General features: G+C 45.0%; 1 protein-coding gene across 3 annotated transcripts; it reads left to right on the forward strand.

Annotated features, from left to right (window-relative positions):
• The first annotated feature begins 460 nt into the window (after window positions 1–460).
• On the forward strand, window positions 461–9,768 carry Drep2 (DNA fragmentation factor-related protein 2). Of its 3 annotated transcripts, none has more exons than XM_033377679.1 (4): window positions 461–767; window positions 1,448–1,596; window positions 6,225–6,495; window positions 6,560–9,755. In XM_033377679.1, exons 2-4 carry the CDS (start codon window positions 1,585–1,587, stop codon window positions 7,705–7,707), a joined length of 1,431 nt encoding a protein of 476 aa, XP_033233570.1. In that variant the 5' UTR covers window positions 461–767; window positions 1,448–1,584; the 3' UTR covers window positions 7,708–9,755. The 3 variants fall into 3 exon arrangements, 2 of the variants coding, with proteins under 2 accessions (XP_033233570.1, XP_033233569.1); XR_004468643.1 differs by lacking the exons at window positions 461–767; window positions 1,448–1,596 and adding an exon at window positions 4,573–4,788 and having other exon boundaries at window positions 6,560–9,574; window positions 9,629–9,768; XM_033377678.1 differs by lacking the exons at window positions 461–767; window positions 1,448–1,596 and adding an exon at window positions 4,573–4,788.
• Window positions 9,769–11,254: the final 1,486 nt, after the last annotated feature.

The raw sequence follows: 11,254 nt of genomic DNA on the forward strand, positions 1-11,254 counted from the left end.
ATGGAATTAGCAACATGTTTGTGTATGGAACGGGACTCATTGTTGCTAAAGCGAACTGCGGCGACCTGCGGCGAACTGCGGCGAACTCAAATTCGATTCAAAAAACGACCAATTCCTCATATTCTTTGTTCCGTTGAATAATACTATCTATATAGAACATTTAGCCATGCCCACTCAATTTTGTACGATTGATGAATCAGTTCTATACATGATTGGCCTATTCGAAATACTTGCATTTATTGGATTTCTATATAATATTGAAAATTAAATTAATAGATTGATGAAATTGAAAATCTGCCCAACAAATCCAATTGAGATGGCAGTGCTTCGATATTTGACGCAGCTGATTGATATCGATACTGTTATTGATTATAATATTGATATCGATATGATGTGTAGTGTGACCATGCCGTCATGGACATACATGCCCAAAAGTATGCTTCAAAAGTATGCCCAAAAGTATGCCCGCTGCGAATGGCAAATATAGTTCTAGTGCTGCCGAAAATAGGAATTGATTTGCATTTCTGCTCGGCTTGAAATGTTTAAATGCGACTGTTTTTAAATTTAAAGGAATATATAAAGACTTCCATTAGTGATAGTTATTAAAATAGAGTTAACTTTACAAAATTCGCACTGCCAATAGCGAAAGCGTATGTGTGTGGAGCCTCTCAGCAAGTAAAGGCGTGTGTACCATCGTCTCCCTTGACCAATACAAAAACTCGGTGCAAAGGGAATGTAGGAGTGTGATCCTTCAACAGCCTGTAGTGGTTGGTAAAGTTATTAACTATATATGTATCTAACGCAGGAGTTTCAAAACGCGTGTGCTGTGGTCTTATTTCCCAAAAACGCAATCGGAAAAGTACGTGAAAAAGCGAAAATGTGTCTCCGCAAGCGATAACGGTACTTTAATGCGCTCTCTCTTGGCAAAAGATGAGCCGACAGCCGCACCTATAAAAGTGGGCGTTAGGTGTGCGTTCGCAGATAAAAAACAAATTGCTTGTTTGAAAGTGTGCAGCCTCCTTTGATTGTTTAAACAAATTCTAGGATAAATAAAAATAAATACTGTTCAAATACCAATACACACCTATATATACAGGCACGCACTCTCACACACAAGCACACTAACGCATGACATAAAGACAGAGAGAGAAAAAAGAAAGAAAGGAACAAGAAGCTCCAACCAAGCAGCATCGGCGCGTTGGAGAGATATGCGGGCAGAGAAGATTGAAAATAAACGTGTAGTAGAGAATTTTTGAGACACACACACACACGCAAACACATCCGCCCACCCACACACGTTCTCTCATTCCTCTCACTCACTCTCTCTCTCTCTCTGTCATTTGCTCCATCCTTCTCTCTCGCTACTATCCCGTTTGCCGCCCACTTACAAACCTACACAACCACCCACTCACACACATACTCTGTACATATATATGTATGCGCGAAGAGTGTAAGCTTTGTTGTTTCTGCTGCTGCTACTGCTGCTCTTGTTAGCCGCCGCCACGGTGGAGGCTGGCCTGGCTGCTTCTGCTGAAGCGCAAATGGCAGACCCTCTGAGCGGGCGCTGCTTGTGAGAATGTCGTAATGGCCAGAGAGGTAAGTGCGAAACGCTGCCTGCCCGTCGCCCCATGCACCGGCAGACGGTTAATCATTAATTGCTCCAAAATGGTCCTGCATCTTGCAGCGCCATCTATTCAATCAGCTGCTCCCATTACACACATACATTCTGCACACATCTTTATCTTTTATCTTTCATCTCTTTTAACCTCCTTTCAGCAAGCATGTTGCTTGAGAGCGCTATCATAGGTCCCAAAGTTGCTGGTTACACTGTACACTTTTCACCGACGCTTTTTTTTTACTGTCGTGGGCTTTTAATTTCACCAAAGAAAATATTTAAGCGTAGGTGGATGAGGTTTTATGTTTTGGTATAAAGCCACTGCCTGGATTAGATGGATTCTTTGGGAAAAAAAACTTAACTAAACTATTAAACTTGCATCTTTCAATGCAGGGCTTAAGATTAAAATATGTTGTCTCATTTATAAATTTAATAAATTCGAATAGCAGCGGATGGTCCGTAACAGCTTGAATCCGTTTTAGGCCTTCATTAGTCCTTCTCCCAGTGTGCGTGTCCCCCCCACTGCAAGGGTATTGCTTGTTTGTGTGTGTGCATGTTTTATGCAGTTTCTTCATTTCGTTTTGGTTTGCGGGTGAATAGCTTTGACCCAAATAACTGGGGTAATACTTACGCCCCACACAGATGTGCCCCCACCTCCCCTAAGACTTTGTCCCATGTAACTGCAAGGTGGATTGTTGTTTCTGTAGCTCCTCTCAAAGGACAGGAATTTTGTGAATTTTTTGTTACCAAACATTGTCAAAAATTCTTACACATTCCTGGAGCTTCTCTGGCAGCGCATAGACTCTGTTACATATTTAACAGCAATTGGGCGTGCATGTTAATTAAACCTCTCTCTTTCTCTCTCTATCTCTCTCCCTCTTTCCTTGGCTTACTTTAATTAAATGCAGCCGAATACGTTACATTTGTGCCAATGTTAACAGTGTTCTGTGACAGACAACAGGGGAATGTTAGTTTAAAACGCAGAGAGCTACTCTCTCACTCTCGCTCTCTGCCCGTCCTCTGCCCCCTCAATAGACTCATTTCAGGACTGCCTCATACTGTTTTCAATCAAAAAGTGCAATGAAATTCTCTATTTTTCTTGAACAAACATTTGACAGACACCAACAGATCGATTCTGATTTAAGGCAACATACTCGTAAATATGGACACATTCGTTAACAGAGATGTGTCGAACAAATCAGATGAAATCGAAAGCCAGATTCAGATTGAGGTTTCTCTAATGGCGATCCCAGATGGGGAAGGAATACTTGTGGAGCGTTCGTGTGGGGTGCGCGCGCGTTTTGTTAGCTTTAGCGCGCCCCGATTATATCACATTGATGCAAATGTAGGCCAAAGCACAGCCAAATGTTAACTGTGGAACAACACTGCCTGAAGCAGGAGAGTGGCCCGACCGTGGAGCATGGAGAGCCCTGCAGGCTGAGCAAAGTTTTAATAGAGAAGTAAAAATGCATTAAATGTTCTCGCAAATAAACGGTACAAGTTAATGTTTGTTTGAGCCAAGCAAACGGCTCTCCTCAAGCTCTCCATGCCTTAGCCTGCAGTCCAATTCGCTTTCACTCTCGCTTGGCTCTCTGCTTCTCTTTGGCACGCTCTTTGTCTGTCTGAAGGAAGCTTTGGGGCTGCATTTCACGCGCTCTCGTTCGTGCAGCTGCATGTGTCCCAGCCCCAACGGAAGCAGCAGCAGCAGAAGAATTTCCCAGTTTGCTCTGCCAGGCAGCGTGCCATCGTCAGCAAGGATGCTACCTTCTTTTACCAGCTGCGTGATTCCGCTGCCTCTTCGTTAAAATATATTTAAACCCTAAAGTGGGCGTGACAGCTGCAACGGATCAGGGTCCCGCAGAGCAATCGAGCAGGGGTGTTTTTGTACCGTAATTAGTAATAATAATCAAAAGTGAACAAAAACGTGGAGAAATTCATTGAAAATCAAAACTGAAATCCAAGGCGAGGCGAATGCACCACCAAATGAAAACGTCGACGGTTTCACGATTCGAGGCGGAGGCAAAGGCAGAGCGCCAGGCGCGTAGTAAAGTGAAAGTGCGAAGGTCAACCCGTGTATAGCTGGTGCTGGCGCTGGCTTTCCGCCCTGACCTGCCTCAAAACACGAGGCGACGCGCCCCAAAAGCGAAGCGAGAGAACAGTAGACCCTCCTCCGCTACTTCGCCAGGCAGAGGCCCTTAAAAAAAAAAAAAAAACAGTTAATTAAATCAAATACATTTTTACAAACAGAAAAAAAAAAAAATCAAATTAAAATCATTTCGGGAGTGCAGTTTTTTCTACGTGCGTGCGTGTCTCCGTGTGTGTTTTCCTTAAATTTGTATGCCAGGCAATAACAGAAACTTTAACGTTAGGTTTAACTTTAACTTGAACGAATTTTCCCCCAAAGTAAAGCAAACACATAAGCATTTAGCCAGCATTAACCGTACAACAATAAGGCAATAGGCAATAAGCTTTAATTTTATAAACTTTTCATCAAGTTTTCCAACGGTTTTTGAACAGTGTACGTACGCGAAACTGCACCAATGACAATTTTATATAACGGTTTTTAAACAGAAACGAAAAGAGGAGAAGCGAACCGAACCGAATAGGGAAAGAGAAGAGAAGAGAAGCGAAGAGAATAGAGAGACAAGAGAAGCGAGAGAAGCGAGAGACATTGGAAGCATATGCAAAGCAAATTAGATTCGTTCTGAAAGCAAATGAGAAGCGAATCGAGTTACAGATTTTAAAGTGCATCGTAATTGAGTTGTTTAGCGATAGAGTGAACACAATCAGCAGCATGCTTATGCTCACATCAAAGGCAGTGTCTCATGTGCAGTGTTAGCCTTGAATCAAAATCGCATTAGACATACATAGCACATAGAGGGAAAGCCAAAGCACAGCCACTCACAAAGTCCAAGAGTCCGGGCATAAACGTGGCTGGGAAGGGGGATACTAGTGTCTGCAGCAGCGCCGCCATGTGGTCGAACGCCCTGTGCACGCTGGGCGTGACGAAGCCGCTCTGCAACTGCCTCAGCATCAGACAAGTGGCAGCCGCAGCTGCGGCGGCTGCCCAGGTCACACAGGGGGGCGTGGCGGCTGCGGCTGGCGTAGGCGTGGGTGGTGCGGCCATCACAACGGGACCCACATCGATGTCCGGCGGCGGCGTGTCCTCTGGGGTAACAATGATCGATTCCATCTCACTCTCCCTACCACTATTACTCATCCATTCATTCATCGATTGCCGTGGTTTCATTGAAATTTCAATTTCACACGCACACGGTTCCCCGATCCCCCGATTCCGATAAGATTAAAGGAAAAAAGCCAAAAATAACATCAAGGAACGCCACTGTCTGTGGCCCCCATTCACATTCCAATTAGTTGAGGGGCACGTGTATTCCCCATTTCTTCTGGCGTTGTTTATTCATTTATTAATTTGAAATTTTATAATGCCTGCCCCTGCCCCTGGCCCTGCCTCCACTCTCTCCCTCCCTCTCTGCAATACGTGCGGCCATATGGCATTGGGCGCAGCACTGACCTATCCCACAGGACGGGGGCGAAAGTACCATTGAAAAAGAGAGCACGGAAAGAAATGAAATATTTTATGAAAACTTTCCGCTGTTTTGTTTTATTTTTGTTATTTTTATTTTTTCTTCTGTTTTGTATTTTTGGCGTCGAGCAGAAAATGTCAGAATGAATTTTTTGTAATTTTTCAAACATTTTATTTTTGCCACAGATGGATGATGGGTGGTGCTGGGTGAAAGCGAGAGAGGGAATGAGACAGAGAGAGAGAGAGAGAGAGCTTCTTCTTTTTATATTATTTAGCTCGTGTGCTGCACTCGTTACTGGGTCACTGGAGCGCCACACTCATGTCCTTGCAATACATTAAACATTGGAGCTGCCTCTTTTTCGCCTCGCTCTCCCTATCACTCTCCCCATCCTCCATTTTCCCGCCCCTTTTTCGCCTCCTTCGCTGCTGCTGCTGCTGCTGCTGCTGTTATTGCATTTGCATTGCTGCTGCTGCTGCATCTTGTTATTCTCCATCGCTTCCTCCATTCTGTTGCTGTTACTGTTATTCGATTAACAGCCCCAGCTGTGTCCCGCTGTTAGCCGTAGCGTTTCCCTCCACCCTACACGCCCTCTTCTTTTGTTGCTCCTTTTTGTGAGGATTTTAATTGGGATTTTTTACTGTATTTTCTGTTGTTTTTTTGTTGTTTGGAAAAACTAGATCTAGGAGATCCCTTCAATCAATTCCATGCAAAAAAAGCAGTGCACGGCCAGACCTCCTGCGGCGCCCTGCTGCTGGGGTGGCCTTGACATTTGCGCCCTTTTAACGAGCACAAACCACAATTAGTGGGCGGAAGATGTTATGACGCTGCCTGGGGGATGGATCTGCTCTGATATGCCACACCCACTTGTGAATTGGCTGCGCAGCGTGGCACAGGTGTCACGCCCCAGATGGAACTCCCATATCCCATATTCCGACTGCACACACATGCTTCCACATATGCGCCCTTCCACATACATATCTTCCACATCTTCCACTGTTCATCGCGTAAGCCGCCTGCGTCGACTAAGCTAATCTGGGCTCTGCTTTTCCTTTGCTCTTTCGCAGGAGTCTCGCGGCAAGAGACCACTGAAAATCTGGGACAGTTGGCGGAATGTGCGTAAAGGCGTTGTAGTTGGAACATTCGAGGAGCTCTTGGTGCGCGGCAAGGACAAGTTGGGGGTTCCTGCTTCAGAACCAGTGCGCGTTGTTCTGGAGTGCGATGGAACCCAAATCGAGGATGGCGAATACTTTCGCACCCTGGCCAACAATACGGTCTTGTTGCTGTTGAGGCAGGGCGAACGCTGGTATCCAACTGGAGTGGATGTCATAAAGGCTGGTGAGTGAGACCCTTTATTGCCCCTTATCTCTGGTGAAAACCAAACTAATCTCATCTGTTGCAGCCATATCAGCTATACCGAAAATCGTCTGTGAGACGATCCATGCACTGGAACTGCATGATGAGACACCATCGTGGAAGATTATGGATAACAAAGGGCGTGTCACGGTCGTCTTGCACTGGGATCAGCGGCAGGGAGGGGGCAGTGGTGGAGGCGGCGGTGGGGGCGGCGTTGGCGGCGGCAACATATGCTCCGGCCTGGGGAGCAGCAACGGGCTGCTTTCCTCCGACAAGTACTCGCCCTCGAAGAAGGGCCTCTCCGCACAGAGTTCGCTGGACAACAAGTCGGTGTCGTCGCAGTCCTCGCAGCCGCGCTACGCCAGCCCCCAAATAACGGTGATCAGCGACGAGGGTCCGGCGAGTATATACCATCCCGGCGGAGTGGTCCTGCCGCCAGGAGTTGTGATACCCGGCGGCAGCAGGCGCCTGTCCAAGCAGGGCAGCTCCTTCGACAGCACCGTGGGTGTGGGGGCCGTGCACGTTCACACGCCGGAGTGCGCCCACCACGCCCATACGCCAAGCAGGGCCGGCAGCCCCAGCACCACGGAATGCGACTTCCACTGCTGCGCTCTGCACGAGGAGGGGCGGAAGATAGCCGTGCACAAGAGCGTGGCCACGTCGCCCATCCAGGACGGGAGCAGCAGTCCCCAGCCGGCAGCGACGCTGGCCATGTCATCATCGGTTATGGATCCTATGCTGGGCGGCAGCGGCAGTATGCGGCGCTCCTCGGGCACCAAGGGTCACGTGCGTTTCCTGGACATTGCCCCAGAGCGGGACAGCTCCGAGAGCGAGACGGAGAACACGGTGATGGAGGACGACAAGACGACGACCGAGAAATTTCTGCTGCTAATCGATCAGTTATCGGTGGACCAGAAGCGCCATCTCAGCATCAAGGATATCGGCATCATCCTGGAGCGCCTCAACTCTAAGATACTCGATGTGGAGCGTCTGGATCGCGAGTCCGAGTCGGATGACTGCTACAACTGGACGATAAAGGCAACAATACGCGGCGATGCGCTCCGCGAACTGGGCGTCATCTACAATGGCAACTACTACGCCATTTCTGAGCATCCCGGCTACAAGGAGGAGCTGGAGGAGAACGGCGAGGAGGTCGAGGAGGAGGAGGAAGAGGACGAGGAGGATAGAATTTAAACGCAACCAGATACGGGCAAACGCAAACGCAAACCCATTCATAGCCACTAAAGAATAAACACATTTGCAGATAGATAATGCTCAGAGAGGTATCAATAAACTAGCGCATTTTACAAATGAAAAACGAAAATAATTGGAAAACGGGAGGCTACATCTCACGCAGACAGACAGACACACACACACAAATGCATACAGACATATACATATATATACATATGTATAACTTAATATGAGAATATAATAATGCAAGTCGCACATTGTACGATAGTGAAGTAAGCATAACAAACGTCAGTTCAGTCCCAAAAATCCACACACGAAACCAGAGAAAGACAAAGACAACACCCCCCATGTAAACGCAGTTTTTGTAGCACTTAGCGAGAGAATTCCTCAAGACGGGAAAAGCGATATTGAAGCGACTATCCCAACCAAACAACAGCACTTGCATACCTACCATCATAGTAACTTCCCCAGAGCCCCAAAATTCTCACCCACTTTGTTGTTATTGTTGTTGTATAAAAGTCATGTCATGTTCCGTGTACCGTATGCCAAACGAGCCTTATTTAGTTGGATAGCCCATATACATGCATATAGCCGACTCCGACTCCGACTACGAGCGTCACTTGCATAAGTCGAAATCTAATCTAAATCACGTGAACTCTAAGTTGCCAAAGAGAAGATAACAGAGACTATAAATTGTTGTTGAGAAGAAAAACGAAAAACAAAAAACGAAAAACCAAAGAATGAAGAAGAAAACTGTAACTGTAAACTGAATTCAAAATCTTCTAAATGTAAATCAGAATTGTTTGTACTCGTATTCCGTATTCCTATGTAGGAAGATCCTCAGTTCCTTCAATATTATCATATATGCATACACATATTGTTATTTTCCCATAATCCCCCATTCAGAATCCTCATGCGAAACTGCCGTTACTTGTAGTGTTGTAAAACGTTCAACGTTCAAGTGAAATTTAAACGTGAAAAGCGTAAAAACAAGGGGAAACCATAAGAAAATGCCTGATATCGAAGTATTACATATTGTAGCCTATTGTCACACATTGAGTTGAGCACACACACACATACACTCACACAAAGCCCAACCAACACAACCCAACCCGTAGCCGATTCATGTACGTCCCATGTTCCTAGGCGGAAATATCAGAGAAGGGAGCAAATCGAAATTAGAATTATAGATGTGTGTGCATCAAGGAAAAAAACACTGCCAAACCCGACATCTCACTGTAGTAGATCATCATAGCCAGATCATGTCCAGTTCCGTTCCCCGTTGAGTCTAGGCTTCCCGATCCACTGTGATCGTTCGGGTGTCACGAGCAGCAACGGAAGGGGCCCCTCAGCATACAAACACATACAACCATACATACGAGTATAGGCAGAGTTAGGTAAGACGAAAAAAGCGTATCGATGTCATTGGTTAAGCTATAGAATTGTTATTGCAAATGCGAATGCAAATCGAAGTTGTACAGACGGTTTTCGGCTGCGATCGAGTCGAAACGAAGCACCAGCCAACCAAAGCAATCGTTATGCCGCGTGACGATCGTAGCAATCGTGTTTCTTCTCTTCCCTAGCAGTCGTAGCTGGTCTACGCTGCTCGCAACGATCTCGCTCGGTACCAATGGGCCTTACACACTCCACAGTTTCCAAACTTTCCGTTGTCTGATCGAAGTCTGTTCCGAATGATCCGAACAGCGTGGTCGTGCGCTTTGAGAAGCATAAAGAACCAAAAGAAAGCAAACAATGGACAAATAACGCAATCTCTTCCACAGTTAAGATCAATCACACATCTGTCTTCTGCCAAAAAATAAATAAACAAAAATATAAAACAAAGAACAATGAACAATGAAAAACTAAGGTAATAACGAAATGAAATAAAATGAAATGATTCTTTAACATGCATTTGTCCAAGGCACAAACTAGGCATTAAACCGAAAAATATATACATAGATAAAAGCGAGGCCCTAGTATGTATAAATGAAAAATTGATAATTGATAACGATAATAAGTGGAAAGTTGAAGTCGAGCGAGGAGGAAGCCGAAAGCAGGAAAGCAGAAAATCACCAAAGCAGGATGGCGGTTGTGTGCAGCTCCGGAACGAAAGCGACAAAACGAGAACTCACAATTAGCAAACGGAAAACAAATTCATTAGCGTTGTTTTAATTTATTAGTAAGTCGAGAACGAATGCGCCCGTAATGTGCAACCCAAACACGATCATGATCATGAGATGAATACACAAATATACTATATATACTATATGTGTATATACTGTATACTGTATGATTAAGCCGCAGAGTACAGAGGGAGTGGAGTGAAGTGGAGTGGAGTGGAGTGCAGGGGCAGTGGCAGTGGCAGTGGAGTCCGATCGAGGTGGAAAATGAGGTGGAAATCGAGTGCCGACGAGCATTTGTGCGTATATATAGAATCGACCCATACCTATACGGCGTATACATATACATATGCATGTGTAAATGCCCCAAGCAGCATTGCATAATAAGAATGAATAAAACGAGAGATTCCGCAGCACATCGTATATGCACCACCAGCATACGGGTATACATGTGTGTATGATAACTCAGCTTCCATACTGATACAGACTTCTTCAACTGACTTCCATAATCATAATCATTGTTAACAATTAACTATAGAGGATAACGCTTTAAGAGACAAACCCACACCACACCACAGCACACGAATCTTGTTTCCCCATCATTCGTTGCGTTTCGGTTCAGTTAAGATTAGGTTCTGTTGTTGATCCCCAAAGGTCGTCCCGGAAGAGCGGTCTCGACCCTCAGACTCTCAGACTCGTCACACACTCTGTGTAAATGCAATCAGTTAGATTTATAAGATGAATAAACGAATGGAAAACCAAACAAAACAAAAAATGTGCTGCAAAGTAAGCGAAACGAACGAAAGAACCTCCTCCCCGCCAAATGCAATCAACTGTTTTGCAAGTACTCGGTAATGTAATATCCATACCAGAAGGCAGGGCAGGCGGCAGGCGGCATGCGGCAGGGGGATAAGCCTTAGAGGAAAGAGGAATGTCAAGTCATTGTTGCAGGCAGCCGAGAATGATGCCACATTATGCGTTAAATTGTTTTAATAGTGCGAATATTACGAATAAATTGATCAATTAGCATATACAACAAAACATAAAACAAAACAAAACAAAGAAGAAAACCAAACGACAAAACATATTGCAAATTGTTTTTATTCATTTTGTTAAACGATAAACAAAGGCATTAAAATAAAACTAAACTAAAGAAAAGAAAAGAAGATCGAAACAAAGCGAGATTAACAACAAATATAACAGATTAACATTTATAAAAACAAATATATATAAATCGATATACACACACACACACAAACAGACACAGAAAAACATGCAACATTGAGAAAGAAAAAAAAATCATGAATTCAATTAAAGCAAAGTTTAAAGATCAAGGGCTCAAGTTTTGGGAGGAATCGAATCGAATCGAATTGAATAGGGAGGAGGCGACTAATTTTCAGTTCAGGGCGAGGAGAAAGGCGAGAAGC

This window comes from Drosophila pseudoobscura, chromosome 3, assembly GCF_009870125.1.
Source record: "Drosophila pseudoobscura strain MV-25-SWS-2005 chromosome 3, UCI_Dpse_MV25, whole genome shotgun sequence".
Classification (NCBI taxonomy): Eukaryota; Metazoa; Arthropoda; class Insecta; order Diptera; family Drosophilidae; genus Drosophila; species Drosophila pseudoobscura.

Coding starts and splice junctions, on each gene's coding strand:
- Drep2 (XM_033377678.1), top strand. CDS start 4,588: ATGTGGTCGAACGCCCTGTGCACGCTGGGCGTGACGAAGCCGCTCTGC. Junction 4,789..6,224: donor GCGGCGGCGTGTCCTCTGGG/GTAACAATGATC, acceptor GCTCTTTCGCAG/GAGTCTCGCGGCAAGAGACC. Junction 6,496..6,559: donor AGTGGATGTCATAAAGGCTG/GTGAGTGAGACC, acceptor CATCTGTTGCAG/CCATATCAGCTATACCGAAA.